Source organism: Amphibalanus amphitrite, unplaced genomic scaffold, assembly GCF_019059575.1.
Source record: "Amphibalanus amphitrite isolate SeventyFive unplaced genomic scaffold, NRLGWU_Aamphi_draft 000809F_arrow, whole genome shotgun sequence".
Lineage (NCBI taxonomy): Eukaryota > Metazoa > Arthropoda > Thecostraca > Balanomorpha > Balanidae > Amphibalanus > Amphibalanus amphitrite.
The window spans coordinates 78,422-103,743 of NW_024882303.1; the positions used below are offsets into that span (position 1 = coordinate 78,422).

The 25,322-nt window shown below is 48.6% G+C and overlaps 1 protein-coding gene across 1 annotated transcript in view; it reads right to left on the reverse strand.

Moving 5' to 3' along the window:
- Positions 1–3,263: 3,263 nt before the first annotated feature.
- The window catches only part of LOC122366470, an 86,190-nt gene continuing 64,131 nt past the window's right edge, over positions 3,264–25,322 (reverse strand). Inside the window, exons 3-7 of the mRNA XM_043338773.1 lie at positions 9,000–9,173; positions 5,975–6,166; positions 4,506–4,644; positions 4,176–4,338; positions 3,264–3,482 (exon numbers count right to left, since the gene is read on the reverse strand). Of these exons, the coding sequence (XP_043194708.1) occupies positions 3,401–3,482; positions 4,176–4,338; positions 4,506–4,644; positions 5,975–6,166; positions 9,000–9,173 (750 nt within the window). The 3' untranslated portion in view covers positions 3,264–3,400. The remainder of the gene's footprint in view (positions 3,483–4,175; positions 4,339–4,505; positions 4,645–5,974; positions 6,167–8,999; positions 9,174–25,322) is intronic.

The following is a 25,322-nucleotide window of genomic DNA, read 5'->3' on the forward strand; positions in this document are numbered from 1 at the left end:
CCGCGCACCGACGGGGGAGGCGGACATCCGCCCCCCCCCCCTGAGGTTTTTCGCGGATAGCGGGAAAACCGCGGCGCTACGCGCCGCGAAATTTGGTATGACTATTCTCTTATCAATTTTACACATGGTGTGCAAGTTTGAACCTCCTAACTTTTAAGGTCAGGTCACCAGGTCACTTTGAATGACCCAACCTCAAGTCACTTTTTTGCAACTTTGTCACCGTGCCAGAGCTACAGTAGATGTCGGAGGCCTTTGAAAGTCGCAGGATGTTATTAGGTCATTAGTAGCTACAATTTGTATATCTCGGAATTTTGATGTCGGTGACCTAAGGTCAGGTCAATTTCGCGACCTCCCCATTATAAGTCAATGGGGGGAAAATCAACTCCCTGTTTTTACCACTAAAACGGGTCGGAATGGCCCCATATACCATACATGACTTCACATACGATCAACCTTCACTACCTTGAGGTCTGTTTTGCTGTTGGGCAGCTGTAAGGTCATGTGACGTCATCAAAGGTCACCAAAGGTTTTTTGCCAATAACTCCTTACAGGAACAAGATACAGCCGCGCGGATGGTCTCATTGTGTTCAGCTCGTCAAGACGCATCGAATGATAAACATGATGACCTCGAGGTCACGTGACCTGAGGTCAACCTTTGACCTTGACCTTTCGAGGTCAACATATATATCATTCGATGCGGATCGACGAGAGGATCACGATGATGCCCTTAGTTTGTTCCTATCTTGACTACTTCGAAAGTTATTCGAGAAAAACCCTCTCCATATCTAGCGCCGCCATTTTGACTTTTTCGACCCCTGTGACGTCATCTTTGACCTGACCTGAAAATGACCTTAGTAAAAGTTGTAGACCTTGTCCGTGCGTATCCGATGCCGTTTACCGCTTGTCGCTATCTTGCTTCGTTCTCGAGATTTCAGGGGGGGGGGCGGTCATCCGCCCCCCCCCCGTCGGTACTAAGTTGGCGCAGACCCCCGTCGGTGCGCGGGTTAACAAAATGGCATTAAAGCTACATATTGCGCCATTTTTATTCATTCAAAGTAGTATTGAAGTAAAAAAAAAGTTGCAGTTATTTAGAACTATTAGTCTTTGCAGTTTTATTATCTAGGGAAGAAAAATATCGCTAAAACTCAAAGTACTTTGCAATAATTCATTCTAGTCAGTGCAATAAGACTCACTCAATGTTCAGTTATATGAAAAATGTGAATATTTATGTGAAAATGTTACAATACGGGCGCGCACAGAATGGACCAGTATGCAGGTATTGGGTAATGATCGTGTCGTTATCATAAACAGGATACCTAACATCGAAAGATTCCCTTTAACATTCAAGAACAACAATGTAGGTACCTACTACGTATCAAAGGAGATAAGGGATCATAGCTGAAAAAATGCGTCGCTTCATGAGCCATTTCATTTCTGGCAAAAAGGTTGTATACATATTTCACTTATCCCGGACAATCATCATTCCTGCAACTTCAACACGGGGACCGATCGCCGTTATGTATGAATGTACAGGGACGCGGCGTTTGCTAGTTTGAACTGTGTGTATATTCTCGTATATTACACAAGGAGGTGGTGTTCCTGGTGGGGACATGTCCGTGGCCCGGCTGTATGTACAATGTACAGCTGTATGTTGCCGACTCGAGCGCCGAGCGCTGTCAAGCTACATTTGTGTGTGTAATTTTGTGCAAAATGTTGCATAGCCGGCACTGAGATGTGAATAAGAATGCGTGACCACGGAACCAGCCACCTGAATGTATTTGCATGTAATGCTGGCTAGTCTGCCGGTATGCTGTTGTAGAGTGTTTTGTTATGTAAGCGTCATACACAGTTACGTTGTTGAACATTATGTGATTTAATGAACAAAGCATTTAGGGTAAGGTGCCTATTTAGCGACCCCCTTAATTTGAACCGTCATTGCTCACGCTCTGTGGGTGCCACTGTATTACTGGCTTGATTTTCGCAGAGATCGTTCATTTTTCTATTAAAATATAGTCATTTTCTGCCCCAATATTCACTAACGTATTTGTAGTGAGCATTTTGGCAAATCATTGCAAAAAAACGCTAATAGGAAACTCTTCCCGATTAGCGACCGGGGAGGGTCGCTAATAAGTCTATGGGTTTCCCCATATTAAAAATGGCAAAAAATGCGACGCCTGAAAAGATGAAATATGATCTCAAAAAGGTAACCTATACGCAAAGCACTCAATCACTCGAACAGGAACGTTTATCCAACACATTTACGTAAGTAAAAACTGATCACGTGATGCACCGAAGGCGAAAAGAAGGCGAAAACCCAAATTTTGCTGGCTATCTCGTATGATATTCGAGGTCCGCGCTGAATTCGGCACCTCTGCAGTCGGTGACGACATTTGGCATCCCCTGCCACACATTGACAGCTTCAGCAACACCTCATTTTCATTTCTTTTTCCCCTTTCTTTCCCTTCTTGAGCTATTTGCGACCATGTCAGGCGCAAATAGGAAATATGAGTTGCGACACATTTTTAACCGCCACGCTGTGCACAGTTGAGCGATTCACTATGGGAAAACGGCAATCAATTGAAAAAGGAATGTCTATTCAGAATAAAAAAGGTGCATCATCCTAATGTGCATCGCTTTTCATTAGAGAGGGCCCAAACACACACGTTTTGGATAAGAAACTCGTCATTTTATTTAAACTCACCTGGAACGTCCCACCAGAAACATCGACGACCGGAAAATGATTTAATTTGATAACCAAAGTATGGCTGACCTTTTGACGATATTTTTACCCCGTTTTCTACTGCCAGTTTTTCTGTAGGGAGGTAGGTCGCAAATCGGAAAGTGTCGCTAATTAGGCACCTTACCCTACTTGAGCATAAGACATGTGAAGTCAGTATTTACAAAAATACAGTACTTTTGTAAGGTTTTTTGTGTTTAAAAAGTCAACAGTTCATTTGTTTTAGAAATCAGCGACATATTCAGCGTGCACACTCGTTATTGTTTCTAAAGCTGCCATTGTTGTTGTAAATCGAAAAGGGAAAGCTATGTATGTGTACAAGCTATATTCCATACAAGCGTGAAGCGATGATATTCAATCCTGTTTTAGGGCCTTGTTCAATTTCACCTGTATCAATGGAAAGCCTGTGTTGCTTGCTATCGTAATGAATAGAGTTTTCCTTGTTTTCTGTATAGGTCTTTCTCCGGAGAGGCTCAAACTGGGATTTCGTGAGTGCTCATGTAACCACGCTGCAATAAACACCCTGTCGACGGTTGTGGCAACCAACTCCTGTGTATTTAGTCGTTCGTCGGTCACAATCATAAGGCGACTGCTCTGTGTTGGCGGGAAGGGAGCGGGGCGTTTCGCGGAGCAATGAGCTCGGATGTTGCCAGCTGCACGTGCTCAGATGTTGCAGGACTTGCCGCACGTGGAGTATGGTGACAGCACGTTGTTTCCGGTCAGTGGAGGACAGCCCACCAGGATTCTGTGGACGAGAAAACATCAGCTCAAACTCAAAGCGGCTCTGGGTTCACGCGCTACAAACAATGCAGCATGAGGCGTAACGGTGAAGGTCATAACAGTAAGTAACACGACTCATAGTGCGATCGCTCTGAGGTAAAGGTACTTACCCTTTCTGGTGGTGGCTGCATTATGATGTTCGCATTTGTTCTATACTTACCTTTGTTTTGGAGTTCGGTATAGCCGTAATGCCATTGATCTGCTCTGGACATCACTGGTCTGGCCTGGTTCCATCCTAAGGCTCCCAGACTGATCTTCAATTGGGTTTGTCCTGGATCCCCTGTACACTCAGATCTGTATCTGTCCTTGATGCCCCACACCAACCTGTATATGTCTTAGACACTCTCACACTGACGTGTACCTATCTGTCCTTGATACCCCACACCAACCTGTATATGTCTTAGACACTCTCACACTGTGTCCTTGATACCCCGACACCAACCTGTATATGTCTTAGACACTCTCACACTGACGTGCATCTGTCCTTGATACCCCGACACCAACCTGTTATGTCTTAGACACTCTCACACTGACGTGTATCTGTCCTTGATACCCCAACACTGATGTGTATCTATCCTTGATACCCCAACACTGGCGTGTGTCTGTCCTGGATACCCCCACACTGACGTGTATCTGTCCTTGATACTCCAACACCGACCTGTATCTGTCCTGGAGTTCCTGCGAGGGCAGCCGTTGGCAAAAGTCGTCCTGGTACTGGGTGATGCTGCCACCCAGACTGCCAAACTCGGCCACTCGGTCTAGGATGTGCGCCGACGCACACATGTCTGCCATGAAGCGCTGGTAGTAGCTCTGCTTCTCCGCTGTGACAACGTAAGGAAACACCGTCAGAACTTACACAGCCGGCGAGAGACGGAACTCTACCACGAACGGCAAAATGCCAAATCAGGGAACTATGCGTTCTTATTTAGATGATGTTTATACGCAAAACACTATCTAATGTATATGAATCCATGAAATCACCACTGACCCCGCTTGGCTACGGTAGCCGGTCCGTGTGGACTCTTGAAATCGTAGCGTGTGATGGATTCGCTCCAGGCGGGGGTCCTCACTGGCTCCAGGTTGCTCCGCTGAGTGGGACACACGGGCCCTAGTCGGTCCTGGTCGACCTGACGGGAGTAACACAGTGCATAACGTCGGATTGATGAGACGGACGAAGTTATTACACAAGCTCAATTTTGAGTATGCACATTGCACTACTTTTGAAATTCAAAATAACATCAATTCCGATGACGGCAACACAATTAGTACATGTTTGTAATGTAATATTTTTAAATTGAATAATGAGCTTTTCTTTAGGAACTGACTGAAGCAGGCATCCCTCGCCGTCTCAAGTGAGCCAGCTTTCAACCTGGTTGTTCATGGATTGATGATGGCAGGCCAGCCGTCCCATCAGCCGGTACCCCCGACCCATTTGTGGCACGGAATGGACAGCGGGAGCGCAAATACATCCATTTACTCGCCGATAGGTGCATTCACTCGTTATCCAACTCGCTTTGCTCATAAATGCATTCAACTAGGAGGTCTTTTAGCTCCAATGTATCTATGCAGTATGCACATTATGCCATGCGAAGAGTTAAAATTACGCTAGCACTGATTCGTCCGACGTCTTTTTTAATCTTTGTCTTGTATTCGTTTCGTGCTTAACATTAAGTTTGCTGAATTTGTTTTGTGTCATACCATAGAAAGCATGAATTATGTCATCTATGGTGATCGTATAAAGCTAGGAAGGCAAACATTGTTCACGCTCAGAAAACGTAGCTTTAATATTTCTTGTCACGTGTTATCTCTAGCCATGATAGATTTTGTGAACAGACGTCCCTCCCGACAACCCCGCCCTTCCTCTCCCCTCCCTCACTGCACGCACGCATACACCGTGCGGCGCATCGACTAATCACGCTGACTTCATTAACTCGGTGAGAATCTGCCCGAGGCTGCCATCGACCGGTCCGGTGGCACGGGATGGCCGGGAGCGTCCAGGCGATAGGTGGCGGTGGTTGTGGTAGTGACTAGTGGTAGTGTTAGTGGGGGACGGGGTACTCGTAGTGGTAGTGCTTGTGATTGTAGTGTTCGTAGTACTGGTTGTGGTGGTGTGGTGATAATGATTGTGGCTTGAGAAGCCCCGATAACAGAGCCCAACTGAGGCAACCGGGGAGTGACTTGGAGAATTCAGCCGACAATGATCAGTCGTTTGATCATGACTTGTCAAGATATATGATAATTACTGATATGTTGCGCGTAAAGTCATGTATAAACAGCATTTTGTTTCCTCATAAAAGTTTCGAGCATCTTCAGAGTTCAGCTTTGGCCTCTGTACTTACTAGGGACGATTGTGCAGACATGCTGGTGCCAGCGAGACGCCAATGACCTGGAGGCTGCACCGGCAAATGCATAAAGGTTTACCCTAAGGTGAAAGCCCTAGCGACTAGATAGACGTACTGGCGGCGGCGGTACGGCCACTATCTGGTTGCCGGGCAGGCACGGCGAGCAGCGCGGGTCGTTCTCTCGACTGCTGTCCGTGTACATTCCGATGACGGTGTAGAGGGGCAGGCCGGGGTCGGACGGCGCAGGACTGCCCCCGCACCGACCGCTGCTGCACTGCTCCGAGGGCTTGGAGCTACCGCACCAGCGCTGCAGAACACCGAGCGGCCGTGGTATCGTCACGGCACTGAACGGAGCGGAGCGGCCATATGAAAGAAAAGTCACGGACAGTTCCGTGACCAGACACGACATAAAGGTAGCCACAGGGTGACTTTCGACAAGTTACCAAAAGCGAAATGGCCGGTCTTTCGGTCACTCTAGGTATCCCGAGCGCCTTTCGCCTACATCGAGCTGCCACACTCCACTGGGGGAATTGACAGGTCTGAGACGGAACTGCAGAAACACGATATTGAATCAAAAGCTGAGCTCCAAAACTGATATTGACAAATTACATTTCAGCTGTCAATAGCCGACAGCTAAAAAGATTTCATGAAATGGCAGAAAGCTGCTGCAGAAAATGGTACTTTTCCACTGAATTAACCCACCGAACTATGGCGCATGTCCATTAGCTGATAATCTTAGTCATTCAAGGCAGGGGCGTCGCCGACGGGGGGGTCGGGGGGGTCGTGACCCCCCCACTCTGGAAAACTGGGGGTGTCGACCCCCCACTTTTTGCGATGCTGAGTATGTTTTTTTAGCTTTTATGTCAGTGAAGCAGGCGTCAGCAACACCAACAAATACATCAGATTCAGAATCGCTTCAAGAGCTCCCTAAAGCCAATTAGCCAATTACCTAAAGTTCAATTAGCTGTGGGCGGGGAACACCAGCACAACAACATTTTTAAGTAGCCACCATTCTAGTACCTTTTTATCCCTCAAAGGATTGGACGCGCCAAAACTGCCCCGAGCGTTCGTCTGATCGTTTAAAAAAATGGTCGCAGTCGATTCGTCGGATCAGTACCTAACTACAAAACTACAAACTAGCCTCAGCCCCATGGCTATCGTCACAACTAGCTGTACAGTCTGTCTTAAAAGTACCGCGCAAAGTGGCGGTGGATCCATCAAGCCTGACCGAGAAAGGGTCTGTTTTAATTTGAAAGTCACCGACCAATTGACCTAAGGAATGGACGAGGATGTCAATTGCTTCGGTGACCCAAATTTAGCACGCCCTTCCTCAGTCAGGCTCGATGGATCCACCGTCACTTTGCGCGGTACTTTTAAGACAGACTGTACAGTGCACATGTAGGGGAAAGGGAGTCAGATGAAACCGTCTCGGGCTTTCGCAAAGAAGTCGCGCAAAAGGAGCCGATTGCAACGAAACTTCCGGTGCGCTCGTGTTAATCACCTACTTAAAAATAAATCGATATCCCTGATTCAAATAAAGATGACCTTGGTTCACTTTTTCATAACATGCTTTTAATTTAGGTATAGGATAGTTTTTGGAGCTGATTTTGAACTTAGCGCCCATCTGAACATTTAAGAAGTAGTTGTGTTGCTTATACATATGTATAACATGTTAGGAAGCAATCGGTGATGGTCATCCACTATTAGGTACTGGTCGATCTGACCTGACCTGACCTGATCTACCCCAAATGCATGGAGTCATCATCTTCGTTCAAAACTAAGATAACATTCGTAATCAGAACCTCGAAAAACCATCACAACTTACATTCGCAAAGTTCTAGCAGGTCCCGAGTTTCCCTACGTATTGGCGATGACCTGAGTCCTGAGATGACCCGAAACCTTGTACATAAATGGGTATCATCGGCTTTCTCTCGTCACGGGCAGCATGCTCTTTTTTTCCGCAAACCTCTAGATCGATCAGGGGTCGAAAGCATACATCAGCGTTACTTTAGTATACGTTATACGTTAGCGACTGGAAGCCCACCAATAGAAGGGCTACAGTGAAGCAGAAAACATATTTGATAGCTCTTTCAACGCTCTTTCGCTAGCTTCGGGTAAGATTTCATCTCAGGTCTATGTTTTGCCCATAGAAGGCAAACAGCTAACTGGACAGATTCTGCCGAAACATTTGCTTTGCAATAACTTTAGATTCCGTGAGTTTGTATGGTATTTACATATGTTGTCTTGTCACCACTGTGTTTATCTCTTTGAGACGCGTCACATGAGTTAAAATTTGACCATTCAGAATTAACGTTAAAACGACCTCAGGTCAACGTTATGTCCTGATTGAAAAAGGACCTCCTGCTGCATATGAATGGATCCGTGTTGTTGAGCTGAACTATGAACACCTTACAGGTGCTGTCATCGCTCTACCGCGTCTTCGTCAAAAGTTGTAGAAAAAAAAAATGCTGGTGGCCATCGATGGACATTTCCACTAATGACCTTTCGAGTCATCACTCTCCATAAGTTGCACCCTGTCCCTGGCAATGATGAGCTGATTTGTCATGGCTCCAAAGATATTTTGCGCTTCTGACGAACTTTTTCAAAGCAGGAGGCATTCGTGCTTTTTATAATTTCTCATTATTTTCTAATGATGAGGTCACGTATTTGACCTGCCTCCAGATCATAGATGTAAATCCTCAGAATCATGAATTGCTGACACGTATAACCCCATACATTAGGTATACAGTGTACCAAATTTCGAAGTTATGGGAGAAAAGCTACAAGAATGGCGAGAGGGGAAAGTTTGATAGAGGTATACCGTATAACTGAACTTGACATGGCGACTTGACCTTAAGTGACCAGTGATAATTTTTACGCAAGTGATGTAGGTAGGTATACCTACCTAATAGGTTATACCAAATTTCGCGGCGCTGCGCGCCGCTTTGTTACACGCGCACACATGCACATACGCACGCACAAAACTGGGAAGTGTGGCAAAAAAAAAACACCCCTACCCATCGGGTGAAGACTAGAAACCCGACCCCCCCACTCAAAAATCCGTGGCGACGCCCCTGATTCAAGGACAGACTAATGATAAATGAGCACTGATCGGAGTCGGCGCCCGTCCGACCACTCACGCAGAGCACGGTTTTCCACGGCTCTCGGTATCCCTCGGTGCTGGGGTACTTTTGGCGCAGACCCGGCGGCGGCTTGTAGTCGCGGTGGCTGGCCGAGATTTTGTACAGCGACGTCAGAGCGGTGCCCGTCGGCTCGCCTATCTGGGTACGCGTGTATATCCGTCCGTCCAGACACTGAAACGCCACACAGACAGACAGACGGAGCTGCCGTCAGTGGCGCAGAGATGGCGCTGAGCTAGCACACGAACCAACGGACACGCCGAACTAGTGCGATGGATTCCGGAGAGACGAGCGAGCGACTAATGCTGCGAAATACATCCCTATACCATCCGCGCATTCTTCTATAACCGCAGGTTGTTTGAAAAGACAAACACTATTCGTTAGAATTGTGTTTTTCTATTGAAAAACAACCGGAGCGGTCGTTCTCCGGGCTATGTTTTGCAAGTCTGGCAGCGAATCGAGACATCTTGGTCGCAGCCTAGACGAAATGTACAATCTTCGTAAAAAGTTCAGTGTATGGGCTCCCGGAGGCGATCTACCTGATGGCATCGGTCGCTACTCGCTTAAAACCTCGTGGCACGTGGCACGTGCGTTTCAATTTTCGCCCATGTTAAGTCAATGGGGTTTTGGACACTTTTTGCGCGATCGCAAATGGCGGGAAAACGAGCCAAGAAGGAGGTGGTTTTCTTCCCAGCATTTTATGGCAAACACGTTTGGGTACACGTCAGTGTGCGCTGTATACCCCTCAGAATCTCGGAACGTGTCTTTGCACGAGGTCAAAGTTGGAATTTTGCTGTGTCCCATGTTAAGTCAATGGACGGCGATGTCGAGACTTTGCAGAGACATTTTCATTCGATCTTTTTACAAAATTTTAGAGATAGATTTCGCCCAAACTCTTATATCTTGTAGAGAAAGGAGCATAGTACATGCTGGTATGCTTCGTTAAGCTGGCAGAAATCGTTTTTTCTAATAAAGTTAATTTGAAATTTAAATTTTTTAACATGGAAACTCAATGGGAGCGTCTTTGTCGCTTAATAACTTTTTACGTTGCAGATGTATCAAAGTGAAAAGTTAATAAAATATACAACTTTCGATGCTCTTTCCAACAATGTATAGAACGTCACTGTACGATGTGCCGTTTTTAAGAAAAGCTGTAAAAAAGCAGGGCTCGACTGTGACTTGAACCCAACCACGTTAGAGTATACGAACAGGTGACGGCGATACCTCCCGTGTGCGGATGCGACACTGATTATTGCTAAATATTAGCAGTAGGCCGCCTGTGGGGTGCCTTCACAAACCTTATATCTCTGCAACCACTGGACCAATTCACTCGTGGTCTTTTGTGTGGGATAGCTTCTTCCTTTCTTACACGTAGTGTGCTGTTCTCGATGCGTATGGGTGACCCCTAATGCACGTGCCACGTGCAAAACGAAGAGGTGTCAGTTCGGTAGCAAGTGTAATAACTCTGTAGTTATTTTGCCGATTGCGCTGATCCTTGCCATGGATGTAGGCACCCGCCCCGCAATGCATTTCCATGTGTCACGGTTGGGGTGCCGCTGCACGTGCGCACGGGCAGGGTGACGCTTCCAGATCTCGAGAACGGCTGGGCCGATTGCGATCAAACTTGGCACACCGTTAGGGCTCGGCGAGTAGGGTGCCGTGCACAAGTCAGATGGGACCCAGTTTCCACGTGCGCACGTGCAGGGTGACGTTTTCAGATCTCGAGAACGGCCAGGCTGGATGAGCTTAAATTTGGTACACCGCTAGAGACCGGCGAATAGGGTGCCGTGCAAAAGTCAGATGGGACCATTTTGCACGTGCGCACGTGCAGGGTGTCGCTTCCAGATCTCGAAAACGGCCGGGTCGATTGCACTCAAATTTGGCACACCGCTAGAGACCGGTTAGTTGAGTGCAGTGCACGTCAGTTCGTAGCACACCCACTCCGATCTGCACGTGCAAGGCTCATCCTGTCGTTTGGCGGCGGGAGTTTTTGCTGCGTTTTCAAAGGTGCTTGCTCAAACAACCTGCGGTCCCGCGATGCGGAGCCCAGCATCGCAGATGCTGGTAAGCTCTGCCGTTGCCACGCCGGGAGGGACATAATAGGCTATCTAGTCGACAAGTGCAGGAAGTTTTATCGCGCAGGCGGCATGTACAGGTAACCGCAGGTTGTTTCTTCATTGACAAACACTATTCGTTAGAATTGTGTTTTTCTATTGAAAAACAACCGGAGCGGTCCTTCTCCGGGCTATGTTTTGCATACTTGGCCTGAGATTGGGGCAACTTGGGTCAGGCCTAAACGAATCGCTCAATCTTCGTAAAAATTTCAGGGTATGGGCTTCCGGAGGTGATCTACCTGATGGCATCGGTCGCTACTCGCTCAGAAATCTTTTGCGCGTGGCACGTGCAATTCCATTTTTCCCATAGTAAGTCAACGGGGTTTTGGACACTTTTTGCGCGATCGCGAATAGCGGAAAAAATCGCCGATCAAGGTATGGTTTGCTGCATACCATTTTATGACCGACACGTTCAGGTACACGCCTGTGGGCGCCGTATACCCGTCAGAATTCGTTAACTTGAGTTGCACGAGTTTGTAATCGGCACGTGCATTTTCCCCATAGGGTTAACATGGGGAAAAATTTAAAATGCGATTTGCGAAAAATTTCGTCAATTATATTTGCTGATATTTTTAGGGTCGGATCTCGGGCTGGCACCCCAACTGACGGTGGTAATTATTTAAAATATAATTGACAAAATTTCGGGTAATCGTCACAAACAGTTACCCCATGTTAAGCCTATGGCGAATTCGAAAAATTATTTTCAAATCGATTTTGCAAAAAATTTCCACGTTAGATTTTGAAAATGTTCCAATATGTTGTGCCCCGGGGTGTCGGCTACCACATGGTATGGGTCAGATATGGGGCGATTGAAAAGCACGTGCCACGTGCAAGCGTGTTTGATGGGGTAACCTCCGGGAAAATCCGACATTGGCCTACTCGGGGTCCTATGGCGTGGAAACCACTCCACCTAGCGACACCAAATCAGTGCAGCCGGTGAGCAGATGAGTCCAGCTTGTTGCACCAGTGGTCGCGTGGCGCACGTGCTATTGCACGTGCCGTGGCACGGGGTCAATTTTGGTGCTTAATTACACCAACAATGTGAAACGCAAGGAATGGGGGAAATGGCCGTCAGGCCGTCAGATTTTATGATAAGGTCGATCTGAAAACGGGTGTAGGCACAGAATGAAGGGGCCTAAAAAACTGCTATCTCGGATTTTTTGTAAAATGAAAAATTCAAAATTCTGGGGAAATTATATATTCGAAAGGTGAAATTTCCCTAAATTTTCCCGTTTTCGAGTTTACCCGTCCACTGTTCAGAGACGGTGACACCGGCCGGGGTCATTTTTTACATGCTGATGGCCACGTCGATGGGTCATCACGTGGCGTGAACGGTGAAACTATCAGAGGTCCGGCACGTGCCACGTGGCCACGTGTTTGAGTCGTGTACCTCCCAGATTATCGTATGTTTGCCGATTTGTGGCCTTATAGCACGAAAACAGCACAAGCCAGGAATACTGAAATGGTGCAATCAGTGAGGAGACAAGTCCTGCTTACACCACCGGCGATCACGTGGCACACGTGCAAATTTGGGCACCTCCGTTGCGGATATATTTTATAGTGAAATATTCAAATGTACATAACTTTGTCAGTTTAAGTCCGATTGGACTAGAATTTGGTGGGTTGATGAATTGTTAAGCGACATGAACGAATGCGGCACGTTTGTTGCAGTGCGCCACGTTTGTCTCAATGCGCCATTTTTGCCACAAAGTGCAGAATGTGCGTTATTTTGTGTCGAACATTGGACGATTAGGATGCGCTGTAATTAAGGGATGGCTGCTTAAACAGTAGATATGAATGCACCACATTTGCCGCAGGGCGCCATATTTGTCTTAATGCGTCAGCGTTTGCGTTTTGCCTACGGCGGGCGTTTTTGCGGCGGTGTTTGCGTTTTTCGGTGTTTGCGTTTGGCGGCGGGCGGCCGTTTTTTGCGTTTTTTGCGGTGTTTTTGTTTGGCGGCGGGCGGCCGTTTTTTTGCGGCGTTTAGCGGTTGGCGGCGGGCGGGCGGGCGTTGCGGGCGTTTTTTACGGCGGTGTTTGCGTTTTTTTGCGTTTTTTTTGTGTTTGGCGGCGGGCGGGCGGGCGATGCGGGTGTTTTGTGGTGTTTGCGTTTGGCGGCGGGCGGCCGTTTTAGCGGCGGTTTGCGGCGGGCGGATGTTTTTTTTTGCGGCGTTTTGTAGTTTGCGGCGGGCGGCCGTTTTTTGCGGGGTTTTGCGGTCGCCGGCGGCCGGGCGTTATTTGCGGTGTTGCGGTTTTAGGCGGGCGGCCGCGTTTTGCGGCGTTTTGCCTTTGGCGGCGGGCGATGCGGGCAATTTTTGTGGCGGTGGTATTTGCGTTTTTTGCGGTGTTTGCGTTTTGCGGCGGACGGGCGTTTTTGCGGCTTTTTTTGCGTTTTTTTTCTGCGGTTTTGTGCCTGCAGGCGATTGTTTTTTTGCGGCTTTTGCGTTGCGTTTTGAGCGTGCGTTTTGCGAGTTTTGCGGTTTTGCGTTTTGCGGCGGGCGGTACAGAGGTGCTTGCTTAAACAACCTGCGGTCCCGCGATGCGGAGCCCGGCATCGCAGATGCTGGTACGAGTAAGAACGCATACAACATAACCGCAGGTTGTTTGAAAAGACAAACACTATTCGTTAGAATTGTGTTTTTCTATTGAAAAACAACCGGAGCGGTCGTTGTCCGGGCTATGTTTTGCAAGTCTGGCAGCGAATCGAGACATCTTGGTCGCAGCCTAGACGAAATGTACAATCTTCGTAAAAAGTTCAGTGTATGGGCTCCCGGAGGCGATCTACCTGATGGCACCGGTCGCTACTCGCTAAAAAGTCTTTTGCGCGTGGCACGTGCGATTCCATTTTCCCCATGTTAAGTGAACGGGGTTTTGGACACTTTTTGCGCCATTGCCAATGGCGGAAAAACGAGCCAAGAAGGAGGTGGTTTTCTTCCCAGCATTTTATGGCAAACACGTTTGGGTACACGCTAGTGTGCACTGTATACCCCTCAGAATCTCGGAACGTGTCTTTGCACGAAGTCAAAGTTGGAATTTTGCTGTATCCCATGTTAAGTCAATGGACGGTGATGTCGAGACTTTGCAGAGACATTTTCATTCGATCTTTGTACAAAATTTTAGAGATAGATTTCGCCCAAACTCTTATATCTTGTAGAGGAAAGAGCATAGTACATGCCGTTATGCTTCGTTAAGCTGGCATAAGTCATTTTTCCTTATAAAGTTCATTTGAAAATTAAAATTTTTAACATGGAAAGTCAATGGAAGCGTCTTTGTTGCTTAATAACTTTTAACGTTGCAGATATACCAAAGTGAAAAGTTAATAAAATATACAACTTTCGATGCTCTTTCCACTGATGTATAGAACGTCACTGCACGATGTGCCGTTTTTAAGAAAAGTTGTAAAAAAAGCAGGGCTCGACTGTGACTTGAACCCAACCACATTAGAGTATACGAACAGGTGACGGCGACACCTCCCGTGTGCGGATGCGACACTGATTATTGCTAAATATTAGCAGTAGGCCGCCTGTGGGGTGCCTTTACAAACCTTATATCTCTGCAACCACTGGACCGATTCACTCGCGGTCTCTTGTGTGGGATAGCTTCTTCCTTTCTTTCACGTAGTGTGCTGTTCTCGATGCGTATGGGTGACCCCTAATGCACGTGCCACATGCAAAACGAAGACGTGTCAGTTCGGTAACAAGTCTAATAACTCTGTAGTTAGTTTGCCGATTGCGCTGGTACTTGGCATGGTTGTAGGCACCTGCCGCGCAATGCATTTCCATGTGTCACGGTTGGGGTGCCGCTGCACGTGCACACGGTCAGGGTGACGCTTTCAGATCTCGAGAACGGCTGGGCCGATTGTGATCAAACTTGGCACACCGCTAGAGGCTGGTTAGTAGGGTGCCGTGCACAAGTCAGATGGGACCCGTTATGCACGTGCGCACGTGCAGGCTGACGCTTCCAGATCTCAAGAACGGCTGGGCCGACTGTGCTCAAATTTGGCATACCGCTAGAGACTGGTTAGTAGGGTGCCGTGCACAAGTCAGTTAGTATGTATTTTCATGTGTCTCTGTTGGGGTGCAGCTGCACATGCGCATGTGTAGGGGTCGCTTCCAGATCTTGAAAACGGCCAGGTCGATTGAGCTCAAAATTGGTACACCGCTAGAAACCGGCGAATAGAGTGCCGTGCACAAGTCAATTGGGACCCAGGTTGCACCTGCGCACGTGTGGGATAACGTTTTTAGTTTTCAGGAACGTCTGGGCCGATTGCACTCAAATTCGGCAAATCGCAAGAGGCTGGTTAGTAGGGTGCCACACTGAGAAAACAGTGTCCCGATTTTCGGGCTCAGAGACCAGTTTTCGGGCTAATGTACCATATTCAAAACAGACAGCACATTTCGAGAATACTTTCTGAGCTAGCGCCACATGGGCTCATACGATCCCTTAAATCGGTATCATTGATCGCAGAAACAGAGCTCAGTCAGTACCCATTATCGGTGTCAAGCTCTAAAACTAGTCTCACTATGATACCAGTTTTCAGCCTGATCCCCATTTTCGAGCTCACCTGATTCCAGTTTGAGGGCTCAAATTGTGTGGTGAAGCCAATATTAGGGCTCACGTCATCGCTTTTCGGGGCTTTGGTAAAAGCTGGATTGCGTCAGCTGGCTGGCCAGCTGGCGACGCACGAAAGGTATTTAATTTTAGATATACCTAAGCGCGGTAGTAGGATGGACATAAATATTTCAAATGGCTTTAAATGAAAAATTGATTGGTAAATATTCATTCTTTTATATCTAGCATTGATATGTAAGAAGCTCTGCTAGCGCCACCATACGGCGCCAGCTGGCAAAAAATCCAGTTAATACCAGAGCCCGCTTTTCGTCCGATGCAGCCCCTCCTCCCCCCTCCCCCGTGTCCAGCAGCTGCGAATAAGACGAAGCCGCGGACAAACTTTTTTTTTGCTCGGCCAGCCTAGCGCCAGTCTCGAGCGGTGGGTCAGTTAACCGGCAATTTTGGCCGGGATGCAAAAGTTACGTTAAACCGGTTTATGTTAACCCGGGAGCAAATAACAACGTGGGAGCCTATCTTAGGTGTGGCAAAGCTAACGGATTACTTACTTGTTGCCGAGGTGCCCAAAGAAGGTACTGGAACCGAAAACACAACATTGGTTCATGTATTTATTAACATTCATACACACAGTCATACTTGCGCAAGGTGTCAGTGTTCGGTTGTGGGGTGTAATAGCCAGGGAAAAAGTTCTATGAACTGAAAAACCCGGCGCCTATTACTTCGCAACATGGTTGTGTATTCAACATGAACTGCAAGGAGTGCAGACGACATTGCCTGTGCTAGCTTAACGTCTCACGGGCAGCGCCGCGCTCTGACACCTTGGTCCCAGAAGCGGCGGCGTTTCTGACCGCAAATCGCCGGAGAGCCGGTCGACGCCGTCGAGGGGACTGAGCAGGCCGCTGCCAGCTCCACCTTCACGTCCGCGCGGCGCAGCTCGGTGTGCGGCGGCGGCTCATCGCGCGAGCCGCACCCGTCCGGCCGCTGCACGAGCCGCTTTTCGATTCGACAGCGCAACACCGGCACGCCATTGTGCTGGCTGAGCGGCGGCAGCGGCACGTAGGCAACAAAACAGTAGAAATCGATGGGCCTGGATCGGCGTTGCCAGCAACGCCGGCAGCGGCGCGGCGGGAGGCGCCAGTGTCGCCGTCGGGGTCGTGTGCCCTTCGCTGCGCTCATTCGAGTTGGCCGGCCGGCAGCGCGGCGTAGTCCTTTTGACACGGTGCGAGAAGAGCCGGATGAAGGTGGACTTTTTATTGGCGTTGCTGGTGCTCACGCCGCCGGCGTCCAGTTTGGGCGGCAAGTCCGAGTACCAGGAGTCGGACAAGTCCCGCGCGAACGCCGCCAGCCGGTCGTCGTCACTGCTGGCGGCGGCCCGCCGACGGCGCTGCCTCAGAATCGGACGAGTCGGTGGTACTGAGCACCTCGCGGGACGGGTAGCTGGGAGTGGGCCGGCCGCGGCCCCTGCCAGGCCGCGCCACCTTCACCGGCGCAGCCGCCTTCAAACTGCCCTTGCTTGGCGGCGGGTTGGTCGGCGGAGGCGGCAGCGGTGCCTCGACGTCAGTCCGAGTCGCTGTCACTGGGCGGCCGCCGCGGAAACGGCTTCTGTTTGACCCGCAGCCGGCCTGGGCCGGCTCGGCGCCCTCGGCCGGCGGCGCGCGCCGTTTCGAGCGTTTCACCTTTTCACTGTTACTCTCGCCTGGTCCTCAGCGTCGAGCGGCTCGGCGCTGTTCGGTTTCATGTGGCCCATGCTGCTGGGAAACTCGGGTGGGGACAGCTTTCTGACTGGAGTGCCGTCGAAGATGGAGGAGACGGGGGTGCTCGCAGAGTCCTTGCCCAATGCCCATGATAGAGCCGAGGCTCCACTGGACGCCCAGCTTAATCGGGCTATCGCCGCCCTCCTTCTATGGTGGATTCTTCGGCCCCCTACAGCCACTAGGGCCATCATATACTCCCAGATGGCGGCACCTAGGGGATGAGGGGGGGGGGGGTGGTGTCTGGGCCACTTGTCCACCTCGTGGCGTCGCCAGCGACGCCTGCGAGTCGGAGCAAATGATTATGGGGTCTTCCTCGAAGGACGGGTGCTCCAGGAGATGTTGCTTTGCCGTCTTGAGCGCCACCATCTCAGATCGGTAACTGGAGCAAATCCTCCCCGCCGCCTCCCGCAGTACCAATGTTGTACTGTCTGGGTGCTCGGTGAGGACCCCAGCGCCGCCTTCCTATTACTCCCCCGGTCGCAGACCCGTCGACCCAGGCCCACGTCGCACGCTGGGGGAGCGCTCCCAGGCACGCCTCCGCAGCACTCCTCCTCGCTGTCGCGGACGCCCCGATCGGCAGCCGGTCCAGGTGGACGGTGACGCCGTCTGTTGGCGTCTACGGGGGCAGTCTCGTGGATAGGCGCGCCTCGGCGGGCAGCGCCACTCCAGTGGTCCCACACCGCTCCCCCGCGCTCTCTCCAGCCGGTCACTGACTTCAGTCACGGTTGGGGGGGGGGGGCTTCCGCCACAACGCGGCGGGTCCTTCGACGGGAGGGAGAGCGCCTTCGCCAGTAGGCGCGATGCCAGCGCATCCCTCCTCATCTATCCATCGGCACGACGCCCGCCTCGGCCCTCACGGCGAGTCTTGGAGCATGGAAATCGGGCAGCCAGTGATGACTCATGCCACCATCAGCATCTCCGCCTCCAGGACGCCAAGATGTGTGGCCGCAGCCGCAGGCAGCCACGCCGACCCCGCTGCCCGCATGCCCAAGTAGTCTCGAATCGCTGACACCTCTCCTGAAACAAGAGTGGTGTCGTAAACTTAAACCCCTTGCTGGCGCCCGCCAGCCGCGACAACACCGCCACACCAATTTTTGTGACCCCGGAACTTCCGTCCCGAGCCTTATTTCACGGCACGATGCTACAGTGCGCTACACGTATTGTGGTATTCAGCTTCCATGGAAACATCAACTAATTTGGACGCTCAAACATGGGAGTCAGGAGTGGTTAAGGCCCAGAGCGTTCTGTCTGGTTTATAAAACCTTGGCCAGCAGATGTAAACGTGCTTTTTGTATAAGTGGCTTAATTTTGACGCAAAAGGGCACTAACCTTGCGCAAATAATGCAGAAATTTCAGCGCAAATTGCAAAATAGCTTGCGCCGAACTTCGGCGCATGACGGCTTCACGGGCGTCCGGCGTACCATATGGATGTTTTCCAGTTTGGGCTGCAGGTTTTAGCTCTAGGTTTTAGACTGTAGGTTTTGGGTTGGGTTGGGCTGGGCTGGGCTGGGCTGGGCTGGGCTGGGCTGGGCTGGGCTGGGCTGGGCTGGGCTGGGCTGGGCTGGGCTGGGCTGGGCTGGGCTGGGCTGGGTTGGGCTGGGCTGGGCTGGGCTGGTTGGGGTGGTTGGGTTGGGTTGGATTAGGTTAGGTAAGTTTAGGTTAGTTTAGTTTAGGATAGATATGAATACCTATTTTTTGTAAGTTGAATTATTTTTTTTTTCATTTTGTAGCATCATATGCCTTCCATCTTTGAACTGCCATATTCAAGCACCAGAATAAGTATGGACTTGAACCTTTTCCAGTCTGGATGCCTGTATGGAAGTTGTGCAAAATCATGCAGTTGAAGGTATTGTAACCACAAATAAGAGCTCATGACTCAAGTCTGAACTTGTCCATAATTGGTTATCTTGATGTATACTTGTAGACCCTTCCTCTTACTTGGCACACAGGCATGGTGTCACAGTGTTCTAAAATTGGATTTCAATTGGGTGTCCCAATAAAAAAAAATCTGAAGACAAAATGAGATAGATTTAGTCTTTCCGCAAAACTGCATAATGCCATTTTTACCTCAGATTTTGTCAGAACCTTCACAGGATCTGAAATGAAATGATGTAGAGTAGATGCATCAACTGTCAAGTCATGCGTAACCTGGCAGCTGGCTGTTGAATCAAACTTTTGACATATTTTTTTAGCAAAGATGAAATAAAGCCACTTGTCATATTTTTAGGATGAAAACATTTTCCCCATCATGTATGGTTATTCACCTAAAATTCTGAAACATGGAACACTGTCATACCAGCATTCCATCATGTCAACCAGCATTCCGCAGCATGTTAGCAGAAGCAGCAGCATGTTATAAGTATATGAAAGATCCAAATAGGTTGTAGGTTGGTAGGTATTGGTACTAAGTTTAACTTAATAGGTTAGTAGGCAAGGTTAGGATTAATTTTAGTTGAGCATCAAGATAACCATTATGAACAAGTAACAAAATCCTTACCTACCCTTGAAAGCATCGCTTCAATCACATCATCACGAAGAACCAGACAAAATTTTTGCACATTCTTACACTATTTGACATCCTGAATCCAGATATGATGCTTTCATGTGGCGCAAATACAAGAAAAACGAATAATCAAACCCGTGCGTATTCGTATCAACGGCGCCACAATTGTAGATCAGACCTTTTCTGAACAAATGCCACCACAATTTTAATTGATAAGGGATTAAAATGGCATGAGCATCAACATCTTGATTTTTTTCTAAAAGATAGCGATAACTGATAACTAATAACTTACCATTCATTTTGAAATCACGGCGGTAGGTACACCAACACATGGCACTGAAAACAGCAAAAGACGGAATGGCGGAATGTCGTATGGAGCCCTAAAACGCAGCTCGAATTGAGCCCGAAAAGGAAGACGAACTGATGCCGCTTTCGGGGCTAATGTACTTTGAGCCCGAAAAGGGCGCCTAACTGATCCCGATTTTAAAATCATACAGATTTGAGCCCTGTTTTGGCACTCATATGAGCCCTTATTCAAAAATGTTCTCAAAGTGTTTTCTGAGTGCATGCAAAAGTCAAAGTGACGTTTGTTCGCTTGGCAACATCGTGATAGCAACCAACTAATGGCAATATCGCGATCCTCTCGTCAATTTGCATTGAATCATATATGAGTTGACCTCAAAAGGTTAAGGTCAAAGGCTGACTTTAGGTCATGTGACCTCAAGGTCATCATGCATATCATTCGATGTGCCTTCACGAGCTGAACACAATGCAACCATTATCTCGTTCCTGTAAGATGAAGTCATTTATGATATTTTGGGCCATTCCGACGAGTTTTACCTACCAGTTTTTTTGTGTGTGGTAAGAGAACTATACCACGCGCAGCGTCACAAAGCCTGGTAAAGATTATGATAAATCAAATTCGCCAGCATTGTTGGGACATTGCTGGGACAATCAGCGACACCAGCTGGGCCGATAGCGCTCAACAGTAGCCCAGTACCATAGAAAGGTAGCATGATATGGTTCTGATGATGGTTTCTTCATATGATATGATATGACATGATATCTTCATATGAGCAATTTCGCTGGGTTTGTGTGTGGTATTGCGGAACAGTATGCATTCAAGCGCTACTTAAGTCAGAAGCAGCAATGCGGCACAGCATGCATTCAGGCGTCTGACACTTCTGCCATCTAGCGAGGAAAAAGGAATGTTTAGCTAAGATGCCAGCAACACACACAACACGTCAGTTTAACTTCAGGTGTCTTCAATCCAAGCAATTTGCTTCTGAAACAAGTTTTGAAATATGGCAAAATAGCTTTCAGCGTGCCCCCCCCCCCCCCAATAAACGGGCTCCGTGCCCGAAGAACACATATAGGTAAACCAAAAATAACTAAATGGCTAGGTTTATTCAAAACTGTATAGGGAGCTCCGCCCATGCTTCGCACTCGTTACTGATTGCTGTGAAATAAACGGCATTATTATTATTCTTATTGCAAGCACTGCACCTGAATCGCGAGGCGTCTGCAACCCAAAAATAGAAACTGACCAGGTGAACAAGGTCACGCGCTGTTTGAAGAATAGAAAATGCAGATGAAGTTGCTTACTTTGCTTCAGGAATTAGGAATTTGACGGTTACGGTTAATAATTGTGCTGTCAATTTCAATAGAGGCGCATACATTACTCGGATTGACGTATTTACACACATCTATGCAGTTCGTTACACTGATCATTGCTCTATCACTGCATTGGAACTGTTGTTTGTGCTTGGTTTGTTAGAAGACTGGGACGAGACCAAGATAGACACGGTGAGTGAGATGCCGCCGCACTGTACCATCGCTGTCGAAGCGACCGATTCTTTCAGCGTATATTTTTTTCCGAAAAATAGGGAGGCAATCAATGTTAGTTTCACAAAAAGTCATCTTAAGTTAAAGTCATTCTGGTCTGCGCAATTGATTACAAATCTCAGTACGATAACTGATTACGGTATTCTAAAAAAAATTGCGCATCTGAGACAAACGTTGGTTGTTTACAGCTTTGATTCATGTTGCTAGGTGGTTGCTAGGGAGCTAGAGACACCAAGAAAAACCATAATCTAAGAAGCATTGTAGCATTTACGGTGATATGCAGCGTGTATGTTGCTTTGCTAGTGAGGGCCGATAAGAATAAGAAAAAGAACGAGTTTTGATAAGATTGGCATCGGTTACAAATTCAATACCAGGGCTTTTCTTGTCTTTGTGCCATACTCGCACTGATTCTTTAGGGTTAGGTTGTTACGAGCGAGCGAGCACAGCGAGCGAAGCGAGTCTTTTCAATATAACGGAAAAATCTCAGTATGAGCGGCCCGGCCCGGCCCGGCCCGGCCCGGCCCGGCCTGTAACGCTTTTGAGAGGCTTATATCTCAGTAACCGCTGGACCGATTGGCCTGTGGTCTTTTTTGCTGGGTAGCCCCATCCCTTCTACCCCGTAATTGACTACTTTTGATACACCTCAATGACCGTCGTGCCACGTGCCACGTGAAAAGTCAAGGGTGTTCAAGCTGTGTTGCAAAAGTAGTGATTTAGAGAGGCTCATATCTCAGCAGCCGCTTGGGCGATTGACTTGCGGTAATTTTTGTAGGGTAGCATCATCCCTTCTTACTGTACTGAAAGTTTGATGATGATCAGCGCAGCGGTTCTCGAGATATATCGAAAAAACGAAAGGGGGCAAAAAAAATGTCCCCCTCCCTACCGCCTGGAAGGTTAATGTGCCATATGGAATCAACAAGGTACAGGTCTCGCGGGTTTTAGCAGTAGGGTTTGCCTCTATGAAATTTAGTAAATTTCACTGCGCATCTGAGACAAACGTTGGCTGTTTACAGCTTTGATTCATGTTGCTAGGTGGTTGGTCGGGAGCTAGAGACACCAAGTAAGACCATAATCAAACTAGCATTGCAGCATAACCGCAGGTTGTTTGAAAAGACAAACACTATTCGTTAGAATTGTGTTTTTCTATTGAAAAACAACCGGAGCGGTCCGTCTCCGGGCTATGTTTTGCAAGTCTGGCAGCGAATCGAGACATCTTGGTCGCAGCCTAGACGAAATGTACAATCGTCGTAAAAAGTTCAGTGTATGGGCTCCCGGAGGCGATCTACCTGATGGCATCGGTCGCTACTCGCTAAAAAGTCTTTTGCGCGTGGCACGTGCGATTCCATTTTCCCCATGTTAAGTCAATGGGGTTTTGGACACTTTTTGCGCGATCGCCAATAGCGGGAAAACGAGCCAAGAAGGAGGTGGTTTTCTTCCCAGCATTTTATGGCAAACACGTTCAGGTACACGCCAGTGTGCGCTGTATACCCGCCAGAATCTTGTGGCACGTGGCACGTGCGATTCCATTTTCCCCATGTTAAGTCAACGGGGTTTCGGACACTTTTTGCGCGATCGCGAATGGCGGGAAAACGAGCCAAGGAAGAGGTGGTTTTCTTCCCAGCATTTTATGGCAAACACGTTCAGGTACACGCCCGTGTGCGCCGTATACCCGCCAGAATCTCGCAACACCTCTATGCACAAGGTCAAAGTTGGAATTTTGCTGTGTCCCATGTTAAGTCAATGGACGGCGATGCCGAGCCTATGCAGAGACATTTTCTTTCGTTCATTGTACAAAATTTTAGAGATAGAATTTGCCCAAACTCTTATATCTTGTAGAGGAAAGAGCGTAGTACATGCTGGTATGCTTCGTTAAGCTGGCAGAAATCGTTTTTTCTAATAAAGTTCGTTTGAAAATGAAAATTTTTAACATGGAAAGTCAATGGGAGCGTCTTTATTCCTCTATAACTTTTATCTTTAGTAAGATATATAGGTGAAAAGTTAATATAATATAAAACTTTTGATGCTCTTTCCACTGATGCATAGAACGTCACTGCACGATGTGCCGTTTTTAAGAAAAGCTGTAAAAAATCAGGGCTCGACTGTAACTTGAACCCAACCACATTAGAGTATACGAACAGGTGACGGGGATACCTCCCATGTACGGACGCGACACTGATTATTGCTAATTATTGGCAGTCGGCCGCCGCGGGGGCGCCTTTGGAAAGCTTATATCCCCACAACCGATTGACCGATTCACTTGCGGTCTTTTATGAGGGATAGCCTCTTCCTTTCTGACACGTAGTGCGCTATTCTCGATGCGTATGGGTGACCCCTAATGCACGTGCCACGTGCAAAACGAAGGGGTGTCAGTTCGGTAGCAAGTCTAATAACTCTGTAGTTATTTTGCCGATTGCGCTGGTACTTGGCATGGATGTAGGCACCCGTCCCGCAATGCATTTCCATGTGTCACGGTTGGGGTGCCGCTGCACGTGCGCACGGGCAGGGTGACGCTTCCAGATCTCGAGAACGGCTGGGCCGATTGTGATCAAAGTTGGCACACCGTTAGGGCTTGGCGAGTAGGGTGCCGTGCACAAGTCAGATGGGACCCAGTTTGCACGTGCGCACGTGCAGGGAGACGCTTCCAGATCTCAAGAACGGCTGGACCGACTGTGCTCAAATTTGGCATACCACTAGAGACTGGTTAGTAGGGTGCCGTGCACAAGTCAGTAAGTACGTATTTTCATGTGCCGCGGTTGGGGTGCAGCTGCACGTGCGCACGTGTAGGGGTCGTTTCCCGATCTTGGAAACGGCTGGGCCGAATGCGATTAAATTTGGTACACCGCTAGAGACCGGCGAATAGAGTGCCGTGCACAAGTCAGTTGGGACCCAGCTTGCACGTGCGCACGTGCAGGGTGCCGCTTCAAGATCTCGAAAACGGCCGGGCCGATTGCACCCAAATTTTGCACACCGCTATAGACCGGCGAATAGGGTGCCGTGCACGTCAGTCCGTAGCACACCGACTCCGGTCTGCACGTGCGAGGCTCATCCTCTCGTTTGGCGGCGGGCGTTTTAGCTGCGTTTACAAAGGTGCTTGCTCAAACAACCTGCGGTCCCGCGATGCGGAGCCCGGCATCGCAGATGCCGGTAGAATTGTGTTTTTCTATTGAAAAACAACCGGAGCGGTCCGTCTCCGGGCTATGTTTGCAAAGTTGGCCTGAGATTGGGGCAACTTGGTAGGGGCCTAAACTTGTGGCTCGATTTTCGTAAAAATTTCAGGGTATGGGCTCCCGCAGGCGATCTACCTGATGGCACCGGTCGCTACTCGCTTAAAACCTCGTGGCACGTGGCACGTGCGATTCCATTTTCCCCATGTTAAGTCAACGGGGTTTTGGACACTTTTTGCGCGATCGCGAATAGCGGGAAAAATCGCAGGTCAAGGTATGGTTTGCTGCACACCATTTTATGGCCGACACGTTCAGGTACACGCCCCTGTGCGTTGTATACCCGTAAGAAGTCGATATTTTTTGTAGTACGACTTT